This window comes from Ranitomeya imitator, chromosome 1 (assembly GCF_032444005.1).
Source record: "Ranitomeya imitator isolate aRanImi1 chromosome 1, aRanImi1.pri, whole genome shotgun sequence".
NCBI lineage: Eukaryota > Metazoa > Chordata > Amphibia > Anura > Dendrobatidae > Ranitomeya > Ranitomeya imitator.
Window position 1 is genome coordinate 1,100,391,149 of NC_091282.1, and position 24,719 is coordinate 1,100,415,867.

At 42.5% G+C, this 24,719-nt stretch overlaps 1 protein-coding gene across 1 annotated transcript in view; it reads left to right on the plus strand.

Annotated features, from left to right (window-relative positions):
• WWC2 (WW and C2 domain containing 2) overlaps positions 1-24,719 on the plus strand; it is a 283,965-nt gene that overhangs the window by 235,083 nt on the left and 24,163 nt on the right. Inside the window, exons 12-15 of the mRNA XM_069744273.1 lie at positions 5,745-5,868; positions 11,746-11,817; positions 13,360-13,443; positions 21,246-21,438. Coding sequence (XP_069600374.1) covers positions 5,745-5,868; positions 11,746-11,817; positions 13,360-13,443; positions 21,246-21,438 — 473 coding nt within the window. The remainder of the gene's footprint in view (positions 1-5,744; positions 5,869-11,745; positions 11,818-13,359; positions 13,444-21,245; positions 21,439-24,719) is intronic.

Genomic DNA, 24,719 nt, shown 5'->3' on the forward strand with positions numbered 1-24,719 from the left:
CTTTTAGATAAGTTGGTCTCTTGTTGCTAATTTAGGACAGAGGAGGAATCACTATTAATAAAATCCAATTTTTGAATAACATCATGCGGTTAGTGCTTGTAAAATTTGACGTAATTACGTAAACATAGGATTTTCCAATAAATAACTCCCTACATCACTAGACTTCTTAAAGCAATAGACTAGCACTAATGGCTTACTGACCCTCCTTCAATATCATTAAAACACCTGAATTTATTGCTTTAAGAAGTCTAGTGATGTAGGGAGTTATTATTTATTACAAAGTCCTACGTTTACGTACTCACGTCGAATTTTACAAGCACTAACCGCATGAATATTTTTTTAAAAATGGGATTTTATTAATGATGATTCCTCCTCTGTCCTAACTTGGCAACAAGAGACCAACTTATCTAAAAGAAAATAATATTGTATACATACTTTGTACATATAATACATAATATTGTACACATATATTTTGGCAAGAATATCCCGGTGTTTGCAGATCCATTTGGTGTATACCCACTGAAAAATATATAAAAATAATTTTTTTAAAGTGTTTGTTCTACAGTGTTTAATGAAGATTCTTGTATTTTTTTACTTGGCTTCTGCTTCCTATGTATTTATAGGTATTGTATTTCTAATTGGAGGTATTTGCTAATATTATTATTACATCTACTACATATTGGGATACAATCCTGGATATGGGAATACCCCTTTTATGCAAATTACCACTTATGTAAACTGAATCAGTAAGCTTTGTGAAAACCAAAATGTGTTTCTTTCATATGAGAATGCAGCGGTCAGAAGTCAGCATTGGCTTTTATTGGAGTTTTTCTATTGTTATATTCATTATGGCAAGTCTAAATATGCAGAACTTTAGAGCGGTGTTGTGATAAGGGAATATAAAAGTGCATCTCTTATTGGGATTTGGGGGGTTGCTTTAATATTTGCCAAAACATATAGCTAGCATACATTAATTATAGATTAATCATTTTTGTTTCAAGCACCTTAGAGTTAGGGTACCGTCACACTATACGATTTACCAACGATCACGACCAGCGATACGACCTGGCCGTGATCGTTGGTAAGTCGTAGTGTGGTTGCTGGAGAGCTGTCACACAGACAGCTCTCCAGCGACCAACGATGCCGAGGTCCCCGGGTAACCAGGTTAAACATCGGGTTACTAAGCGCAGGACCGCGCTTAGTAACCCGATGTTTACCCTGGTTACCAGCGTAAAAAAAACCAAACACTACATACTTACATTCCGGTGTCTGTCCCTTGCCGTCTGCTTCCCGCACTCACTGACTGCCGGCCGTAAAGTGAAAGCACAGCACGGCGGTGACGTCACCGCTGTGCTCTGCTTTCACTTTACGGCCGGCAGTCAGTGAGTGCGGGAAGCAGACGGCAAGGGACCTGACGGACACCGGAATGTGAGTATGTACTGTTTTTTTTTTTTTTACATTTACGCTGCTAGCCAGGGTAAACATCGGGTTGCTAAGCGCGGTCCTGCGCTTAGTAACCCGATGTTTACCCTGGTTACAAGCGAACGCATCGCTAGATCGCATCGCTAGATTGGTGTCACACACACCGATCTAGCGATGACAGCGGGAGATCCAGCGACGAAAGAATGTTCCAAACGATCTGCTACGACGTACGATTCTCAGCAGGATCCCTGATCGCTGCTGCGTGTCAGACACAGCGATATCGTATGGATATCGCTGGAACGTCACGAATCGTACCGTCGTAGCGACAAAACTGCCACCGTGTGACGGTACCCTAAGTGCACACTAGGCGTTTTTTCAGCATATTTTTTTTATACAAATTTTCAGCTTCTTTTTGCAGTACCAGCTATGTCTGAGATTTTCCGAAATCTCATGCACAGAGCTTGGTTTTTTTGTCATCAGGATTTTGGGCTTTGCTTGTTTTTTTTTTGCACAATGGAGCATATCACCACTTTCATGGTTTTTATGGCGTTTTTTCACTGTTTTTCACCTATTGATATGAATGGGTGGTGAAAAAAACGCTGAAAGTCTGCAGCAAATACAGTTATGTTTTTGCTGTGTTTTTTTTGCTACAAACTCAGATTCTGTAGAATAGGATTTTTCTTTTGCACTAAACTTTATCAGCATGCACAAGAGACAAATCTAGAATGCCAAAACCTCCGCAAAATATTGACAAAAAGCGCAGCAAAAAACGCAAGCAAAACCTGCTTTTTCTCTGCAGCTTCTTTCCTGCCAAGAGATCAGGTTTTGCTGCAGAAAAACCCCGGTGAAAAAACACCTAGAGAAGAGGCACTCATCAGGTGAATATGTTTGCAGCAAGAGAAAGAATAAATAAATCAAAGCTCTTATTGAGTTATGCTTCAGTGGACACAACTCTAATGAAAAAGAGCTGGATAAATTACTGCCTGAGTTCAGACCCTCATTCAGGTTTGCTGGGTTCTCCTGGGCCGATAGAGGAGCTTCTTGGGGGTAGCGTATTATAATTTGATACCATGGAACAGAACACTTTGGAAGGCACAGATATCAGCAGATAACCCGACATTCCTTTTATTGGCGAGTTCTCCAACTGCTGGTATCTGCGTCTTCCATATTGTTCCTTCATGTGGTATCATATTAAACTGTTGCTACTACTGGGAAGCGCCATGTAATCTAATGGCTCAACACGTCTGATAGAATTAGAGGACCTGGGGGACTTCTGCTTCAATATCCAACATGTTGAGGAACTGGAGGACTTCTGCTTCAATATCCAACACGTTGAGGAACTGGAGGACTTCTGCTTCAATATCCAACATGTTGAGGAACTGGAGGACTTCTGCTTCAATATCCAACATGTTGAGGAACTGGGGGACTTCTGCTTCAATATCCAACATGTTGAGGAACTGGAGGACTTCTGCTTCAATATCCAACATGTTGAACTGGAGGACTTCTGCTTCAATATCCAACATGTTGAGGAACTGGGGGACTTCTGCTTCAATATCCAACATGTTGAGGAACTGGGGGACTTCTGCTTCAATATCCAACATATTGAGGAACTGGGCAACGTTTGCTTCCATAGCCAACATTTTGATGAACTGGGGCGACTTATGCTTCATATCCAACATGTTATTTTTTTTATAGTATAGATAGAGTATTCTGGCATGCATGGTTCCAGAATGTGTAAAACCATTGGGCGCCATTGTTTTAGCGGTGACAGGACTGCACAATTACTTGTGTACAGAGTGTTAACCATTACAAGATGACTATACGTGGATCTTTTTTTCCTACCAGTAATGGAAGACGGGCTACCGTTGGTAAGACGCAAGTCATAGTGACTGTCAAGTCCTCACAGAGTCAGCGTCTGTCATTGCCAGAGTTTCAGAATGTCGAAACCTATTCCTCTGGGTAATCAATAAATCATGTCAGCACCTTCAGCCCATCGCACAGGGACATATAAAAAGCTGCTTTATCATAGAAAGGGAGAAAAATCAGCATTCTTCTGTTATACCTTTAAAAAGGACATTCAGCAATCAAATCGGCAACCTAAAGGCAGGGAACTTTAAACATCTTAACAAGATGTAAGGATTGCGCTCAGAAGGGAGCACCGTGCCTTTCTTGCTGGTGGATGAAAGCCCCTCTTGGAATGTCAGAATTGCGTCTTTAAATAAAGACTTTTGGCACGCTGCGGGGGGCCAGCCTGTGAATGTGGGTTACAGATGAAAATAAACGAGGTGCAGCTCATGGTGGAATACAGTTATTGGGAAAATAAAGGCTTCTTTTGACAAGTGTAGATGTAACCAACGGGGAGGTTTTTTGAGTGTTTGTGTTTTTAAATAAAATGATAATCCTTTTAAATGGTGTAAAGAGAGTTTAAAGGAAGTTGCTGAACTCCCAAAGTAATTTAAAAAAAATGGTATTAGTAAAATATGTTCTGACACCATTCCACGACAATTTAGCTTGTTTTTCTTCATAGTATGAGGAAAGCTAGAAATTTTAGATTGTATCAAACTACAGTTTTCTGATCATTGTAGTCCTGCACCTCTATCATTTGATGTCATGAAAGCCAAATAAATAACTTTTGCTCCAACCTGGAATGCCTCTAAAACGGTGATTGTCCTGAGACTTTTGCATGATTCCATTTTCACAACTCCCCCAACCCCTCCCCCCATCCCCATGACCTCTGTGACCCACACCAAGATTGAGAATGAAGGGATGCACTGCTCGAATATAGGGCAATACCCCTTTAATGATTCTCCAAGTTTCTTATGGTCTATGTGGTTCAAGGGTAGTCTCCAATTCTTAAATTGCTTTAATTTGTTAGAGAGCATGAAAATAAGCAAGTTTGCAGTTAACTTGCTTTGTCTGTCTGCTGTCATTCTCCTGCAATGAGAGATTTTGTTTTTTATAGTGTTTTGCTGGTTCCCATGGACCCCGACCTCTATAGCCTGGCAGAGTGCACAGTAGTTTCATTCCAGGAGAGGGGGTTGAGTGCTTTCAAATTTTGTTGCATCTCCGTTGGGGTATACATCTGAAATTCCCTTCAAAATGCCATCTGCACATATGCGCCACCAGGGCCAATAGACTGTAATGGTTATGGCAGATTGAACGTGTGGTGTGCCGTGCACTTTTTTCTGGAGTGTACTCCATCCGGAGGTGGAAACTCAGACGCAGTCTACTATGTTTGGGTGTCTGCCTTTTCGAAGCGTACACTCCTGAATATTATGGTATATTATATTATAGTATATTATAAGGCAGGGCACATGTCTGCTCTGCTATCACCATCAATCTATTTCTCCATTGGCGCATGCGTGCATCTGTATCCATTTTGCAGGGGGATTTTGGATGTATGCCCCGACGGGGATACAGAACACAATGTGAAAGCACTCTAACATTTAACATCCCAGTCCGCTTCCCAGCCCGTTGATTTCCTATACAGCAGTTGGCTGCTTACCTCCCTCCTTTCTCATTGGTCTTCTGAAGAGATGCAGCTATAAATCACTAGCCAACCAGCTTTCACAGCAGGTCTCCTAATCTGAGTACTCTGCTATAGCCTTCTAGAGCTGCTTACTGAAATGCAGTTATCTCTGTCAATACAGAGATAGCGGTGTACTCTCAGGAGCAAACCATTGATGGTGGCTGAATGTGTTAAGGTATGTTCCTACGGTCAGTAAATGCTGCGTACATCCACATCGTCCAACCCGCAGTGACCAGATGTTACAGCATAGTGGATGAGATTTCAAAAAATCCCATGTCCACTATGCATGCACCGTCGCCAGCGGCTTACCTGCGGAGACAGACATGTGGTGCGTCTTTCCAGACTGCAGCATGTCTATTTATTTTGCGGAGATGCGAGTCTCTGCTAAATATCACCCATACAATGTATTGGGTGTGGTGTTTCCACACGGTTCAATTCACATTCATGTAACATTCAAAATCACCTGCGTTCAAAAGCCGGTAGCTCTTTGGGCGCAGCGGACATGTGCTGCCTCCAAAGCGCTGCCTAATACTCAACATCTGCACATACCCTTGAGGAGAACTATAAAGCCTAGTGCAAGTTCTGCTATAAGTGACAGCTCTGGTGAATAGAACTTAGCAATTGTAGGAAAGGCTGCCCTGCTAGAAAACAAGAGTGAGGAAACTAAGGAGACTGCATGGCTCTGAGCTGCTCATGAGACAACTCGAGAATACTTTAACTATAATCCTTATTTACACAAGTGTAAGTTGGCTGATCTCCGAAGAGCTTTATTTACTTGTATTTTTCTCTCCAGATGTTGACTTTACCAGAAAGTCCACAGGTGACATGCAGGAAGGGAAGACGTCCTGTGTTTCGGCTGCAGTGTCTGACGAGTCTGTTGCGGGAGATAGTGGTGTATATGAAGCATGCATAAAACCGTAAGTGAATGCTGACTTCTGCATGCTCCATTTTGTGACCGATAATGCTCAAAATGTTCTCATCATCTCTAGGCTTAACTATGGGGAAATACTTTCTTTTAAAGAGTGTAAATTTATTAACCCCTTAATCCCATATGACGTACTATCCCGTCCAGGTGACCTGGGACTTAATTCCCATGGACGGGATAGTACGTCATATGCGATCGGCCGCGCTCACGGGGGGAGCGCGGCCGATCGCGGCCGGGTGTCAGCTGCCTATCGCAGCTGACATCCGGCACTATTTGCCAGGAGCGGTCACGGACCGCTCCCGGCACATTAACCCCCGGCACACCGCGATCAAAGATGATCGCGGTGTGCCGGCGGTGCAGGGAAGCATCGCGCAGGGAGGGGGCTCCCTGCGGGCTTCCCTGAGACGATCGGTACACGGTGATGTGCTCACCGTGTACCGAGCGTCTTCTCCCTGCAGTCCCCGGATCCAAAATGGCCGCCGGGCTGCATCCGGGTCCTGCAGGGAGCACTTCCGGGTCAGGATCAGGCTGCAGCTGCAGCTCTAATCCTGCCCGGCTGTATGTCAGATCACCGATCTGATAGAGTGCTGTGCAAACTGTCAGATCGGTGATCTGTGATGTCCCCCCCTGGGACAAAGTGAAAAAGTAAAAAAAAAAATTTCCACACTTGTAAAAAAAAAAAATAAAAAAAAAATTCCTAAATAAAGCAGAAAAAAAAAAATATTATTCCCATAAATACATTTCTTTACATAAAAAAAAAACAAAAAAACAATAAAAGTACACATATTTAGTATCGCCGCGTCCGTAACGACCCGACCTATAAAACTGGCCCACTAGTTAACCCCTTCAGTGAACACCGTAAGAAAAAAGAAAAAAAACGAGCCAAAAAACAACGCTTTATTATCATAACGCTGAACAAAGAGTGGAATAACACGCGATCAAAAAGACGGATATAAATAACCATGTTACCTCTGAAAACGTCATCTTGTCCCGCAAAAAACGAGCCGCCATATAGCATCATAACCAAAAAAATAAAAAAGTTATAGTCCTCTGAATAAAGTGATGCCAAAATAATTATTTTTTCTATAAAATAGCTTTTATCGTATAAAAGCGCCAAAACATTAAAAAAATGATATAAATGAGGTGTCGCTGTAATCGTACTGACCCGAAGAATAAAACTGCTTCATCAATTTTACCAAACGCGGAACGGTATAAACGCCTCCCCCAAAAGAAATTCATGAATAGCTGGTTTTTGGTCATTCTGCCTCACAAAAAAATCGGAATAAAAAGCGATCAAAAACTGTCACGTGTCCGAAAATGTAACCGATAAAAACGTCAACTCGTCCCGCAAAAAACAAGACCTCACATGACTCTGTGGACCAAAATATGGAAAAATTATAGGTCTCAAAATGTGGAGACGCAAAAACTTTTTTGCTATAAAAAGCGTCTTTTAGTGTGTGACGGCTGCCAATCATAAAAATCCGCTAAAAAACTCGCTATAAAAGTAAATCAAACCCCCCTTCATCACCCCCTTAGTTAGGCTAGGTTCACATTGCGTTAATGGGTTAACGCTAACGGACAGCGTTGCACGGCGAAAATGTCACAATTAACGCCGTGCAACGGGTCCGTTAGCACAACCATTGACAGCAATGTGATTTTCAGGTGTAGCGCATCGCTAGAGCGTGCCATTTTCGGCTCGCGCTAGCAAGGTGCCATTCTTTTGTGGCGCGCCTCAGACGCTGCTTGCAGCGTCCGCGGCGCGCCCGAGGTCCGATCCCCGATCTTCCAGAGCGGGGACGTTAACGCGACCACTAAACACGACACCTAAAAAGACATTGTGTTAGCGCAATCCGCTAGTGCTAAACGGATTTCCCTAACGCAATGTGAACCTAGCCTTAGGGAAAAATAATAAAATTAAAAAAAATGTATTTATTTCCATTTTCCGGTTAGGGTTAGGGCTAGGGTTGGGGCTAGGGTTAGGGTTTGGATTACATTTACGGTTGGGATTAGGGTTGGGATTAGAATTAGGGGTGTGTCTGGGTTAGGTGTGTGGTTAGGGTTACAGTTGGGATTAGGGTTAGTGGTGCGTTTGGATTAGGGTTTCATTTATAATTGGGGGGTTTCCACTGTTTAGACACATCAGGGGCTCTCCAAACGCGACATGGCGTCCGATCTCAATTCCAGCCAATTCTGCATTGAAAAAGTAAAACAGTGCTCCTTCACTTCCGAGCTCTCCCGTGCGCCCAAACAGGGGTTTACCCCAACATATGGGGTATCAGCGTACTCGAGACAAATTGGACAACAACTTTTTGGGTCCAAGTTCTCTTGTTATCCTTGGGAAAATAAAAATTTGGGGGGCTAAAAATCATTTTTGTGGGAAAAAAAAGGATTTTTATTTTCACGGCTCTGCGTTGTAAACTGTAGTGAAACACTTGGGGGTTCAAAGTTTTCACAACACATCTAGATAAGTTCCATGGGAGGTCTAGTTTCCAATATGGGGTCACTTGTGGGTGGTTTCTACTGTTTGGGTACATCAGGGGCTCTGCAAATGCAACGTGACGCCTGCAGACCAATCCATCTAAGTCTGCATTCCAAATGGCGCTCCTTCCCTTCCGAGCTCTGCCATGAGCCCAAACAGTGGTTCCCCCCCACATATGGGGTATCAGCGTACTCAGGACAAATTGAACAACAACTTTTGGGGTCCAATTTATTCTGTTACCCTTGTAAAAATACAAAGCTGGGGGCTAAAAAATCATTTTTGTGAAAAAAAAAAGAATTTTTATTTTCACGGGTCTGCGTTATAAACTGTAGTGAAACACTTAGGGGTTCAAAGTTCTCACAACACATCTAGATAAGTTCCATGGGAGGTCTAGTTTCTAATATGGGGTCACTTGTGGGGGGTTTGTACTGTTTGGGTACATCAGGGGCTCTGCAAATGCAACGTGACTCCTGCAGACCAATCCATCTAAGTCTGCATTCCAAATGGCGCTCCTTCCCTTCCGAGCTCTGCCATGCGCCCAAACAGTGGTTCCCCCCCACATATGGGGTATCAGCGTACTCAGGACAAATTGGACAACAACTTTTGGGGTCCAATTTATTATGTTACCCTTGTGAAAATACAAAACTGGGGGCTAAAAAATTTTTGCGAAAAAAAAATAAATTTATTTTAACGGCTCTGCGTTATAAACTGTAGTGAAACACTTGGGGGTTCAAAGCTCTCAAAACACATCTAGATAAGTTCCTTAGAGGGTCTAGTTTCCAAAATGGTGTCACTTGTGGGGGTTTTTAATGTTTAGGCACATCAGGGGCTCTCCAAACCAACATGGCGTCCCATCTTAATTCCAGTCAATTTTGCATTGAAAAGTCAAATGGCGCTCCTTCCCTTCCGAGCTCTGCTATGCACCCAAAAAGTGGTTTACCCCCACATATGGGGTATCGTCGCACTCAGGACAAATTGCACAACAACTTTTGTGGTCTAATTTCTTCTCTTACCCTTGGGAAAATAAAAAATTGGGGGCGAAAAGATCATTTTTGTGAAAAAATAAGATTTTTTATTTTTACGGCTCTGCATTATAAACTTCTGTGAAGCACTTGTTGGGTCAAAGTGCTCACCACACATCTAGATAAGTTCCTTAAGGGGTCTACTTTTCAAAATGGTGTCACTTGTGAGGGGTTCCAATGTTTAGGCACATCAGGGGCTCTCCAAACGCAACATGGCGTCCCATCTCAATTCCAGTCAATTTTGCATTGAAAAGTCAAATGGCGCTCCTTTCCTTCCGAGCTCTGCCATGCGCCCAAACAGTGGTTTACCCCCACATATGGGGTATCGTCGCACTCAGGACAAATTGCACAACAACTTTTGTGGTCTAATTTCTTCTCTTACCCTTGGGAAAATAAAAAATTGGTGGCGAAAAGATTATTTTTGTGAAAAAATATGATTTTTTATTTTTACGGCTCTGCATTATAAACTTCTGTGAAGCACTTGTTGGGTCAAAGTGCTCACCACACCTCTAGATAAGTTCCTTAAGGGGTCTACTTTCCAAAATGGTGTCACTTGTGGGGATTTCAATGTTTAGGCACATCAGGGGCTCTCCAAACGCAACATGGCATCCCATCTCAATTCCAGTCAATTTTGCATTGAAAAGTAAAATGGCGCTCCTTCCCTTCCGAGCTCTGCCATACGCCCAAACAATGGTTTACACCCATATACGGGGTATCAGCGTACTCAGGACAAATTGGCCAACAATTTTTGAGGTTCAATTTCTTCTCTTACTCTTGGGAAAATAAAAAATTGGGGGCGAAAAGATCATTTTTGTGAAAAAATATGATTTTTTATTTTTACGGCTCTGCATTATAAACTTCTGTGAAGCAATTGGTGGGTCAAAGTGGTCACCACACATCTAGATAAGTTCCTTAGGGTGTCTACTTTCCAAAATGGTGTCACTTGTGGGGGGTTTCAATGTTTAGGCACATCAGTGGCTCTCCAAACGCAACATGGTGTCCCATCTCAATTCCTGTCAATTTTGCATTTAAAAGTCAAATGGCGCTCCTTCCCTTCCGAGCTCTGCCATGCGCCCAAACAGTGGTTTACCCCCACATATGGGGTATCAGCGTACTCAGTACAGATTGTACAACAATGTTTGGCATCCATTTTATCCTGTTACCCTTGGTAAAATAAAACAAATTGGAGCTGAAATAAATTTTGTGTGAAAAAAAGTTAAATATTCATTTTTATTTAAACATTCCAAAAATTCCTGTGAAACCCCTGAAGGGTTAATAAACTTCTTGAATGTGGTTTTGAGCACCTTGAGGGGTGCAGTTTTTAGAATGGTGTCACACTTGGGTATTTTCTATCATATAGACCCCTCAAAATGACATCAAATGAGATGTGGTCCCTAAAAAAAAATGGTGTTGTAAAAATGAGAAATTGCTGGTCAACTTTGAACCCTTATAACTCCCTAACAACAAAAAAATTTTGGTTCCAAAATTGTGCTGATGTAAAGGAGACATGTGGGAAATGTTACTTATTAAGTATTTTGCGTGACATATCTCTGTGATTTAAGGGCATAAAAATTTAAAGTTGGAAAATTGCGAAATTTTCAAAATTTTCGCCAAATTTCCGTTTTTTTCACAAATAAACGCAAGTTATATCGAATAAATGTTACTACTAAAATGAAGTACAATATGTCACGAGAAAACAATGTCAGAATCGCCAAGATCCGTTGAAGCGTTCCAGAGTTATAACCTCATAAAGGGACAGTGGTCAGAATTGTAAAAATTGGCCCGGTCATTAACGTGCAAACCACCCTCGGGGCTTAAGGGGTTAATGTAACTTTTGTAATATCTCTCATTAAGAGAGATGTTTTTTTTCTTCCTGGACTAATCTTTATTCTTTACTAATCATTCACAATATTCCCAATTCACAGGTAAAATAAATATTAAGTCAAAAAAGATTTTCCCATTACTGAGAGAAATAAGTTTGTGATCATACATTTCTGTGGAGAACTGTAACTGTTGTTGAGAACTTATTTTTGAAAAAAATACACTAAAAATATGCATAAGCTCTTCCTCTTAGAATGTTAAGAGATGCATATAGGGGCACTTATTGCCAATGTGCGTGCATAACCTGAATTAGTATAAAAATTGAGGTACATATGGTAATTGTGGCGCATATATACCCCATTTGTTGTTGAGAACTCTCATCCGTATGGGAAACTGATGGGAGAGCCATTATTGACTTTCCAGCTGCCACTTGTCACTGTTACTCACCAGTTTCTTTGATATTTGTGCTTCATTGTGGATAGCTTGTGTCTCTGTTGAAACTTTGCCCTTTGGTAACATTTTACAGCATTCTCTATTTGTTTCCCAGGCCTTGTGAAGATGCTGCATTTATTGAAGATTATCCAGTGCTCTCGGTAGCAGAGGTTCTGTTAACTCTAAGGTAAAAAAAAAAATGTTCATGTCTGTCTTATTCTGCATTTGAGAATAAATCACAAGTCTTCTATTTTACCACATTCTTCAGAATGTTCATAAAGCGATCCAAATTAAGGGCCTGATAAATGTCTACCCCAGGGGTGCAAAATGTTTTGTCTGGTGGCAGGGCTACATTATTTTGAGCATTTAATTCAATAAGCTTATTTAAAGAATCTTTGAAGGGAAAAAAATAAATAAAAATATAAATATATATATATATATCTATCTGCCTCAAAAAAGTCAAGAGGTAAGCATGCACATGGCTCTACAACAGACTTGCTGCCTAATGTTTCACAACTCCAATATACTCCAGTGGACAGCGTCTCATGCACAGAAGGTCACTTGTCTAATTCATATACTCCTTCCTGGAGTACCAAATAGGGCAGAAGACCCCATTCTCCTGATGTGAGGCATCTAGAGATGTCTACACTGTGTGCCGTCACTACCTGCCAGTCCCTGCTCCTCAGCTGCTTGCCACTACTTTTCTGTGTGGCTACCCACATATAATTAAGGGCACTCTGTCAGCAGGTTTTTGGCTTATTTTAATGTGAGAGTAGCATAATATAGGACAGGAGACCCTGATACCAGGGATGTGTCACTTATTAGGCTGTGTGCTGTAGTGTCAATACAATCAGTATTTTATCAGCAGGAGATTAAAACTACAGGACTATACCTCATGTGCCAGACAGCCAGGATAATCTATGTATCCCCATCCCCCCACCATAGATTATCAGCTTGCTGACATCTACGCTGGAAGCTGCCGGTCAGAGGTGTGGGCCTGGTTATACACAGCCAAAAAGTCTTAGCTCTGCTATATCTACATCAGAGAAAACAGATACATCGCTGGATTCAGGCTTTCTTGCCCTATGTTGTGCTGTTTTTAGATTATATAGCAAAATCCTGCTGACAGATTCCGTGTAAAATTTCAGACAAGCATTTTTTGTGTTAATATTAGTTGGGGCCACTCAGAACAGCATTGCGAGTACAGGATAGAAGCTTGACGGTGACTTTAACTAAAGCCTCACACACCTCAGATGGCTGCCGGCGGTTAGATACTTTGGCCGAAGGTTCAGCCAACGTCCATCTCTCCGACACACAGGAACGCTTGTTGGGCCGAGCGCTCCTGTTCTCTATGAGAAAGACCTATTTACTGTCGGACTATTTCTGTGAGAACAATACGATCAGCAGTCCAAAATTGGACATCTCTCCCGATGATCAGGTGGCCAACGCCACCGTACTCTTTAAATTAATGGTGGCCAAACCTGTCGTCTGACATTAATCTGTGTGTTTGCGGGGGCTTAGGTGTCCATTATGTTGCAAACTCAAAGATTGCTTCAGCGAGAGAAAGGCCTCCGCATTTTATAACCACTGGTGTCATAAGTGACTCTTCAGCTGCTTCTCTCCGATAGTTGGTGGAGGCCTCCCGATTAGAGAAACATTCAGGTACACTACATTTCAAATTATTTTTTTTTCTCTGTACCGTTCAGAAGTTCTTTTCTTATTTCTTTAGATATGATCCTGGAAATTCTAGCTTTGTGATAATTATTGGAGAGACGAGGAACCATCCACCTCGGGTCCAGTACTGCTCCAGAGTGTAAGTTTACAGATCCAGCCTCGTCTTTCCTTGGCTGGCAAACAGCACTGCCAAGAAATGATTCCTTAAGGAGTATTCCAACGGAAAGTTCATTTTACTTCCAGAAGTTCCCTTTAAATATTGAGTGGAGACAAAGTAATTAAACCAGTGTGGTCAAGAGGTTATTAACCACCCAGCACCAAAACACTTATTACTGTAGTTTGTCATTCACGGCGCAGTTTGACTATAGAGGTGGCATCTGTTCGCTTTGACTACTTCTTCAACAACCTTCAGAAACAGAGCAAGTGCGTTCCCTTCATGAGAAGAGTTGAAGGAAAAAAATCCTCTCAAGTACTAAGTGCTTTGTGTTGCGTTGGATATCGAAGTTCAAAGGGTGGAAAGCATATACAATGGAGACTGCTGTTATGGTTGATGTCTGATTTATCTCTTTCATCTTAGTGCTGCCTTTCTTGATTGCAGCTACACATGCTTTTTTCTTGGGGATTAGAAGTCTTGTAAGCACTTTTAAGCATATAAAAGTAATAGGAACTGAAAATGACATTTTATATTAACCACATCTTTATTTACGTGGCTGGAGGAGCCTTGCTCTGATAACTGGACATTTATGAACCCCAAATGTTTAGAGTTTTACTTTTGTTTTTTTCTTTCTTTGCTCTGTATATGCAGGGGTTAATGGGTAATGTATAATCTTTTTCCAGAAATAATATATTTAACTATTAGATATTTCAAGATCTTCTTGCCTACGGCACACTCAGCAGTTCTGACATGATGAGGCCTAATCTGGGGTCCTCAATCGAGGAGGGTCTCTGCTCCTCATCTATTCTACTGATATGTGATAAATAGTAAAAGTTGGGATACATCTTGAAATCTAATCCAAATTAATATTCTCATCTGCATATAGCAAATGTGTTTTGTGTCCAGCCATTATGAATACAGTAAAAGTGGATACCTTGCCTGGTTTCCTATCTAGTGCACTTCTGGTCAGTTTGGGCAGAAACTCCTTAGTTTTGAAATTCTCTCTTGGACTATTCAAGGAGGGATGAGGGGGTGTTGGCCATATTGGTTATGTCTGCGACACCTGCTCTTATATCTCAAAAATGCAAAAGGTTTATCCATAATATTTTCATTTAAAATACAAAGTTTCTTAATGCAGTGAAGAGAACATGGAAAGTATTTATACAGTGTGTGTGTGTGTGTAGATACAGATCTCTATCTACACATGCATACATACATTCACTGCTCAAAAAAATAAAGGGAACACTTAAACTCCCAAGTAAATCAAACTTCTGTGAAATCAAACTGTCCACTTAGGAAGCAACACTGTTCGACAATCAATTTCACATGCTGTTGTGCAAATGGAATAGACAACAGATGGAAATTATTGGCAATTATCAAGACACAATAAAGGAGTGGTTCTGCAGGTGAGGAACATAGACCACATCTCGGTACCAATGCTTTCTGGCTGATGTTGTGGTCACTTTTGAATATTGGTTGTGCTTTCACACTCGTGGTAGCATGAGATGGACTCTACAACCCACACAAGTGGCTCAGGTAGTGCAGCTCATCCAGGATGACAGGCCTGTACACCAGGAGACATGGAGGAGGCCATAGGAGGGCAACAACCCAGCAGCAGGACTGCTACCTAAGCCTTTGTGCAAGGAGGAATAGGAGGAGCACTGCCAGAGCCCTGCAAAATTACATCCAGCAGGCCACAAACGTGCATGTGACTGCACAAACAGTTAGAAACCGACTCCATGAGGATGGTCTGAGTGCCCGACGTCCACAGATGGGGGTTGTGCTCACAGCCCAACACCGCGCAGGACGCTTGGCATTTGCCACAGAACACCAAGATTGGCAAATTCGCCACTGGCGCCCTGTGCTCTTCACAGATTAAAGCAGGTTCACACTGAGCACATGTGACAGACACGGCAGAGTCTTGAGATGCCGTGGAGAGCTATCTGCTGCCTGCAACACCCTTCAGCATTACTGGTTTGGCGGTGGGTCAGTAATGGTGTGGGGTGGCAATTCTTTGCAGGGCCGCACAGCCCTCCATGTGCTCGCCAGAGGTAGCCTGACTGCCATTTAGGTACCGAGATGAGATCCTCAGAACCCTTGTGAGACCATATGCTAGTGCGGTTGGCCCTGGGTTCCTCCTAATGCAGGACAATGCCAGACCTCATGTGGCTGGAGTGTTTCAGCAGTTCCTGCAAGATGAACGCATTGAAGCTATGGACTGGCTCACCTGTTCCCAAGACCTGAATCTGATTGAATACATCTGGACATCATGTCTCGCACCATCCACCAAAGTCACGTTGCACCACAGACTGTCCAGGAGTTGGCAGATGCTTTAGTCCAGGTCTGGGAGGAGATCCCTCAGGAGACCAACTGCCGCCTCATTAGGAGTATGCCCAGGCACTGTAGGGAGGTCATACAGGCACGTGGAGGCCACACACACTACTGAACATCATTTCCTTGTCTTGAGGCATTTCCACTGAAGTTGGATCAGCCTGTAACTTCATTTTCCACTTTGATTTTGAGCATCATTCCAACTCCAGACATCCGTGGGATATTAGTTCTGATTTACGTTGATAATTTTTAGGTTTTATTGTTCTTAACACATTCCACTCTGTAATGAATAAAGGTTTACAACTGGAATATTTCATTCTGTGATATCTAGGATGTGGGATTTTAGTGTTCCCTTTATTTTTTTGAGCATTGTACATTCCTGCATGAGCAGTGTTAAGAACCTTTGGAATTTAAATTAGTATAATGTGGATAACACTTTTATATTTTAGTATAGAAGAGTAAGTGTCACAGACATATGCAATATGGCCAACAGGCTCTCATACCTCCTTACAGTCCAAGAGAGAGTTTCAAACATATAGGTTTTGGTTTGTCTGCCAGAACTGACTAGGAGTGCAATAGAGAGGAAGCTAGGCAAGGTACCTGCCTGTTAGCAAAGCAACAGTTGAGGGAGTAGTCATAATCCCTGATTCATAGCTGTCCATGTATAATTTGTATTTTCCCACACCTTTGACTACTAAGCCCAACATGACCAATGCTTTCAATGAATGACAGTATTCAGAATATTTGTCTACAAAACTACATATCAATCACCGCTACTCTTCCTGCTCTGCATTATATCTGCATATTGGACATTTTCAATATGACCGGTTCCCTTTAATGCTTTTATTTGCAGTAATGCATGTACATTAGGAGGTTTGACAGTACTAGGATATTTACTCATGTGAAAAATGTATTGTAGGCTTTTAGGAGTATTCTCAAGTTATTAAATGGCTTTAGTTAGCAAAAAAACAAGCAAGTTTGTAATTGACTTGCTTTGACTTGCTGTCAATCAACAGCAATGAGAGCTTTTATCTAGTAGTATACAGCTGGTTTCCATGGAGCTGCTTTTATAAAGCTTGCAAAATCACTAGCCACTAGCTGGGCATGCTTTCAGAAAAGTTCTAATCCGGGCTCTCGCTGTCCTGAGCGGTCTGCTTATTGAAATTCCTTGTTTCTGTTTGTGACTACATTGCTAATAGTTTATGCTCAGAACAAACCACTGACAGCTGAATGTGTTACAGCAGAACGTGTGCTGAGCTTCATGATTTTACTCTGCTGCTCATCAGAGCTGTCACTCAAGTAGGAGAGCCCACCCACCATAAACAAGGAAGTGAGGAGACTGTAAGGCTATGTTCACGTGTCCAGTAATCCGCCTTTAGAACTAATCCAGCAGCAATCTGTTGACAAAAGTTGTGCAGACACAACTTTGTCGTTTGTCTGACAAAAACTGATTTCAACTGAATACAATTTTATTTTTAACATTTAAGGGTAAGTTTACACAGGGCGTTTTTGCTGTGTTTTTTTCGGCAGCAAAACCTGATCATCTTGGCGGGAAAATGCAGGTTTAGGTGCGTTTTTGGTGCGTTTTTGCCGCTTTTTTGGTGCGTTTTTTTCATGTTTTTTTTCTCTTTGTGCATGCCAATAAAGTTGAATGCACACAGAGAAAAAAAAAACAACTTTCTGTAGATGGTTAGAATAGAATAGATAGAACAAATAGATCGATTGATAGAATAGATTGATTGATCGAATAGATAGATTTATAAAATAGATAGAATAGATCGATACATTACCTGCGGTATCCTCTTCCCTGGCATTTTTCCAGAGGTTACCTCCAGAGGTTACCTCATGTCAGGCTGTGAGCGGGCACAGGCTCGGTGACGTCACCGCTAGTTGCTGAGCCTGCGCCCGTTGCGTCTCATTCATTCCCTAGTAGCTTCCAGCCGAGAGCGGTCGCATTAGCATCGCTCCTGGTTGTAGCTTTATCTCCCCCAGATACTGCGTGGGACACTCGATATATCGGACTACGACGGATCAGGGAGTATACTTTCGCTTTTTTAATTTTATTTTTATTACTGAAGATCGAGGGCTTCGCTTTGGAATGGCAGAACAATTAAAAAGATGGTCAAAACTGTGTGGTGTTTTATTTCATTAAAATACTTTTTCTGCACCTGTGTGTGTGTGTATTTAACCCTTTAATTACTATAGTAATAGTATACTATATAGTAGTTATGTGTCTTATTGACACCTCTCCATTTACTAAGCCGGCTTAATGTCACCTTACAATAGCAAGGTGACATTATCCCCTCATTACCCCTCTTGCCACCACTACAGGGTAAGAGGGAAGAGCCAGGCAAAGCACCAGGGCTGCTTGTTTTAGGCTGGAGGGCCCCATATCAATGGCCCCTTACCAGCAGAAGAACACCAGCCCCCAGCTGTCAGCTTTAGCAAGGCTGATTGTCACAAATGGGGGGACACCACGCCGTTTTTTTAAATTATTTAAATAACTAGCTGAAGCTGACAGCAGGGGGCTGCAGTCCCCAGCTGTGCGTTTTGTCTGGCTGCTTATCAAAATTAGGGGGGAACCCACGTCGTATTTTTTTTTAAAAAATTATAGCGCAGGAGCGGCAGATGAAAACTCCCATCCGCCGCACCTACTGTCACTGTAATTAGCAGCTGTAGGTGTGACATGTTGGGAGCAGTAGTCCCATCAGCTGACACCAGTGATCGGAGGTACAGTTTACACCTCCGATCACAGCTGAGTGCTCCCGCTCTTTTCTGACAGCAGGGAGCCGCGGCCCTCTGACCGGCGGGGAGGATTTCCCCACTTATCAGAAGCGGTGTTTGCCGCACTGTCATACATATGACAGCGTGTCAAACACTGTATTGTCGGACCCCCCATTCAAGTGAATGGGGTTCGCGTCCGCTCTGCTGGATGACAGGCTGTATGGACGCACCATGTCTCCTGCCATCTAGATGTAGCAGTGCCGAGTGTGACGTCACATCCGGCTCTCCTTGACTTTTCTGCAGCAAATACGCTGCAAGAAAAGTCAACCTAGCGTATTTGCAGCGTTTTTTCACCACCCATTCAAGTCAATGGGTGAAAAACGCTGAAAAACGTTGAAAGAAGTGACATGCCCCATGTAAAAAAAAAAAAAAAAAAACACTGCAATGCACAAAATCCTGATCACACAAAAACCCAATGTGTGTGCATGAGATGTCTGAAATCTCATAGGTTTTGCTGGTACTGTAAAAAGTGGTTGAAAATTAGCATAAAAACGCAGCAAAAACTCCTTGTGTGAACTTACCTGAAGTCTGTGGAAAACTGATCCTTTAAATTGCTTTCCTCCTTTTTGAAAATACTTGTTTTTGATTACTGGAGGTGGAAACATAAATATTTGCCAAATACTATTGGACATGTGAACTTTAAAGTAATCATCAATTTGAACCTGATCCGCTAAGCAAACAGCTGATTTTTTTTTTTTAATGGAAGAAAAACAGATGGCTATTTAAAGGATTAGTTTTCCACAGACTTCAATGTAAAAAAAAAAATCTGTTTTCTATAGACTTGAATGTTTATAAAATGTATGTACGGTAGTTGAAATCAGTATTTTTCAGGGGAAAAAAAGTTGTCTGTGTAATTTTTTTGTCAACTGCTTGCTGCTGGATCTGTTCTGATGGATGATTACTGGACATGTGAACAAAGCCCAAGGAGACTGCATAGCTCTGAACTGCTTAAGAGGCAACTTGAGAATACTCCTGAAAATGAGTCCGCTCTAATGGGAAACCTCATCACTATGCAATTCTGTCAGATAATACTCAGTTTCTTCCTGAAAATGATTGCAAACACAAATTCTTTGGTATTATCTTCATTTAATTTGTCTTACATGAAAAAACACAAAAGAGAATGAAGCAAAAAGCAAAAAATTGATAATTTCACACAAAACTCCAAAAATGGTCCAGACAAAAGTATTGGCACCCTCAGCCTAATACTTGGTTGCACAACCTTTAGCCAAAATAACTGTGACCAACCGCTTCCGGTAACCATCAATGAGTTTCTTACAATGCTCTGCTGGAGACCATTCTTAGACCATTCTTCTTTGGCAAACTGCTCCAGGTCCCTGATATTTGAAGGGTGCCTTCTCCAAACTGCCATTTAAAGATCTCTCCACAGGTGATCTATGGGATTCAGGTCTGGACTCATTGCTGGCCACCTTAGAAGTCTCCAGTGCTTTCTCTCAAACCATTTTCTAGTGCTTTTTGAAGTGTGTTTTGGGTCATTGTCCTGCTGGAAGACCCATGACCTCTGAGGGAAACCCAGCTTTCTCACAGTGGACCCTACATTATGCTGCAAAATTTGTTGGTAGTCTTCAGACTTCATAATGCCATGCACCCGGTCAAGCAGTCCAGTGCCAGAGGCAGCAAAGCAACCCCAAAACATCAGGGAACCTCCGCCATGTTTACCTGTAGGGACTGTGTTCTTTTCTTTGAATGCCTCTTTTTTTTTTTCCTGTAAACTCTATGTTGATGCCTTTGCCCAAAAAGCTCTACTTTTGTCTCATCTGACCAGAGAACATTCTTCCAAAACGTTTTAGGCTTTTTCAGGTAAGTTTTGTCAAACTCCAGCCTGGCTTTTTTATGTCTTGGGGAAGAAGTGGGGTCTTCCTGGGTCTCCTACTATACAGTCCCTTTTCATTCAGATGCCGACGGATAGTACGGGTTGACACTGTTGTACCCTTGGATTTGTTTGGATGTTAGTCAAGGTTCTTTATCCAACACCCGCACAATCTTGCGTTGAAATCTCTTGTCAATTTTTCTTTTCCGTCCATATCTGGGGAGGTTAGCCACAGTGCCATGGGCTTTAAACTTCTTGATGACACTGCGCACGGTAGACACAGGAACATTCAGGTCTTTGGAGATGGACTTGTAGCCTTGAGATTGCTCATGCTTCCTCACAATTTGGTTTCTCAAGTCCTCAGACAGTTCTTTGGGCTTCTTTCTTTTCTCCATGCTCAAGTGGTACACACAAGGACACAAGACAGAGGTTGAGACAAACTTTAATCCATGTCAACTGGCTGCAAGTGTGATTTAGTCATTGCCAACACCTGTTAGGTGCCACAGGTAAGTTACAGGTGCTGTTAATTACACAAATTAGAGAAGCATCACATGATTTTTCGAACAGTGCCAATACTTTTGTCCACCCCCTTTTTTATGTTTGGTGTGGAATTATATCCAGTTTGGCTTTAGTACAATTTTTCTTTGTGTTTTTTCATTTAAGATAAATTAAATGAAGATAATAATACCAAATAATTTGTGTTTGCAATCATTTTCAGGAAGAAACTGAGTATTATCTGACAGAATTGCAGGCGTGTCAATACTTTTGGCCACAACTGTATGGCTCATTTTAATAGACATAGGGAGATTCTCGCTGAAGTCCCTTTTTTCTTCCTTCCATACAGCTATATCCGGGTTGCTATTCTCCCATCTTCAAATGACATCAGCTGCCTCTTTAGGACCAAAGTGCACCCGGCCACCGAATCTATACTGTTCAACGAGCTGTTCCGAGTGTCCGTTTCACAAAGCGTTCTGCAGCAGAAGACTCTGAGAGTGGACGTCTGTTCGGCTGGAAGAAGCCATCAGGAGGAATGCTTGGTATGTGACTTGTATATCTGCTTGGTCTCTTCATGTTTCTCTCAATCACCAAGAGTCCTCGAAATGTATTACTACTGGAGTGAGTGGCTTTCTGTTTATGTATCTGTAGCTTACGGCGACTGTCAGCAGGACACTTCCTGAGGGTAAATATTGGAGACGTGGTGAAAGCAAACTCTTTAATCAAGTATCATTTAACGGAGCGAACAAAAATTCATTGCGCTACACAGCAGCATTTCTTAATCAGGATGGTGTTCATCCAATATACAATGAAATCAGCACTTATAGAAATTGTCATTCATTCCGTGCTGCTCACTGACGAGAATGGAAATGACGGCTAGACTGTACTGAATAAATATAAATGGACTTGGGGGACGTTTAGGAACATTGCCGACATATTGTTGGTGCCGCTTTGTAATTTTATAAGTGTTTCACTTTCAGCACAATGATTTTATCTCCTGTTAGAAAATATACAAAATATCAGTTTAGGCAGTAGCGTCCCTTAGTAGGGAGCGCTGTTACCACTTGTTTATACCAACTTTACTTTTTTTTTTTTTCACTTGTGGTCCCTTTTCTTCTTCTACATAGTGGTAATAACATCACTTTATTCTCCATAAAGAGGCAGCATTACTTACAAACAGGAGGTTCAGAAGATGAATGTTTTAGGTTCATCAACTGCTGCCTCTTAAAAGGAATGTCACTAGGTTTTTATTGCCTTAGGCTACTTTCACACTAGCGTTGGAATTCGGCCCGTCGCATTGCGTCGGGCCGAGATTCCGACGCTGGCGTTGTTAGCGCCGCACAACGGGTGCAGCGGATGCATTCTCCGGCGCATCCGCTGCCCCATTGTGAGGTGCGGGGAGGTGGGGGCGGAGTTCCGGCCGCGCATGCGCAGTCGGAAAAAGCGGTCCGTCTGGAGCAAAAAACATTACATTTAACGTTTTTTGCTCCCGGCGGTCCGCCACAACGAACCGTCGAACGACGGTTGCGCCGTGTGTCAATACGTCGCAATGCGTCTGTAATGTTACGCTATGGGGCAAAAACGCATCCTGCAAACAACTTTGCAGGATGCGTTTTTTCCCCTAAGGCTTCTTTCACACTAGCGTCGGAATCTCCCCGTCGCAATGCGTCGGGAAGAGATTCCGAAGCTAGCGTTTGCTGCATTGCACAATGGAGGCAGCGGATGCATTTTTCCGGCGCATCCGCTGCCCCATTGTAAGGTGCGGGGAGGTGGGGGTGGAGTTCCGGCCGCGCATGCACGGTCGGAAAAAGCGGTCCGTCGGGAGAAAAAAACGTTACATGTAGGGTTTTTTTCTCCCGACGGTCCGCCAAAGCACGACGCATTCGTCGCAAGACGGATGCGAAGTGTGCAAATCCGTCGCAAATGCGTCATCAATAGAAGTGTATGGGGAAAAAACGCATCCTGCAATCACTTTTGCAGGATGCGTTTTTTCTGCAAAACGACGCATTGTGACGGATTTAAAAAAACGCTAGTGTAAAAGTAGCCTTAACGACGCATTGCGACGTATTAAAAAAAACACCAGTGTGAAAGTACCCTTATCTGCTGACAGCAGCAAGATGTAGGGGCAGAAACCCTGATACCAGCAATGTTCACTTACTGGGCTACTTACTGTAGTTTTGACTAAACGTGGTTTTATCTTCTGCAGCGCTGATGGTCTTCTCAATGAAAAGCCCCTGCTATTTAGTCCTCCATATTCATAAGCGCTTGCTATCCCAACCCCCGCCACGGCTTTCAACCTGTATGCAGAATAGAGAGAGCACTGACAATCGTTGAACGCACGGTTAGACAGAGCCAATGAAAGGATTAGTAGAGTTGCAACATACTACAACAAGGAGCCCAGTAGGTGACACAGCGCTGGAATCGGTGTCTTATTCCCTTTTATTATGATGATCTGAGATTAAAAGTATATATATGGTGATAGATTCCCATCAGGAAATGACCTACTATTGAAATCACGTGGAAATCTTTCAGCTTTCACACTGGCCACTTGGGCTTCTGTAGACCCTATCTTCCAATAGTTTCAGAAAACAGCACATGCACATTAGCCACAGTGTCAGATCCGGACCCGATCTCCTGTACCGAAGCTTCTAAGTAGTCTGCCATCATTGTAATGTTCCATTTTCCCTGGTATTTTCTTTCCATCTCTTCAATGTCCTGGTGGAATTGTTCACCTTGCTCTTCACTCACAACTCCCAAATTTTCCCAAACAATGGCTGGCAATGCATGGCATGACAGAGTATTTCAATATCATTCTCACGGCTGGCCATCTTGTGCCACTCGGCTCTATATTATGTCCACCTTAGAGTAGAAGTAAGGCAGGACAAATATGTACTATATGTCTGCTGCCCAACAAACTTTTAGGTGTTTTTTTTTTTCCTTTTTTAAAGTCCTCAAATTTTCACACTTGTGGCAGGCTTAAAGGGGTTGTCCAGGACTTTAACATTGATGGCTTATTTTTAGGATAGGCCATCGATGTCTGATTGTGGGGGTGCGGCACCCGCCATTCCTGTCGATCAGCTGCTCCTGGGACGGCCAGAACCTCTGTTACAGAGCTGCAATATTGGCCACAGCCGGGAGCTGCACATCTGCCCCTATTGATTTCAGTATGTGGCGGAGATGCAGTGCCCGGCCACGGCCGATATTCCGTTGTCTGAGCTGTGCAGCTCCATGGCTGAATGGCTGAGCAGTTCTGGCCCCAGCGACTCTGGGAGCAGCTGATAGGTGGAGGTGCAACTCTCGGCACCCCTGACAATCAGACATTGATAACCTATTAATGTTAAAGTCCTAGACAATCCCTTTAAATCCAGGCATAGTCATACATATTACATACTTAATCATTGTGTCTATTGCACTAAAAATGATCTTAAACAGCATTGTGATGGTGATGATTACATGTATTGACATATCTAACCGAGCCTCAATAGCCTTTTACTTTTGGAAACCTTATTTGATTCTGGCCTTACAGATTTCATCTTGTTGGAAATAAAGTTCACAGACTTTTCTGAGTGGAGGGGATATCTGAAGAAAGCCCCATGTACTGCCTTAGACAGTTGAATGCATGGACTGGCGCTGCTTAGTGAACCGACCAGTCGGTAGTTCTGCATCTTGATTTCCACAGGCGCTTGCTTCAAACCCAATGCAATATGAAGTATTTTTTTTATAAGCAGACTTTTTTGTGTTGCTAGCGGCATATCTGTGGGGAGAAAAAATGAAAACACAAATGATTCCTTTTGACCTGTGTAGAAGGGAGGCCCGGGGACTC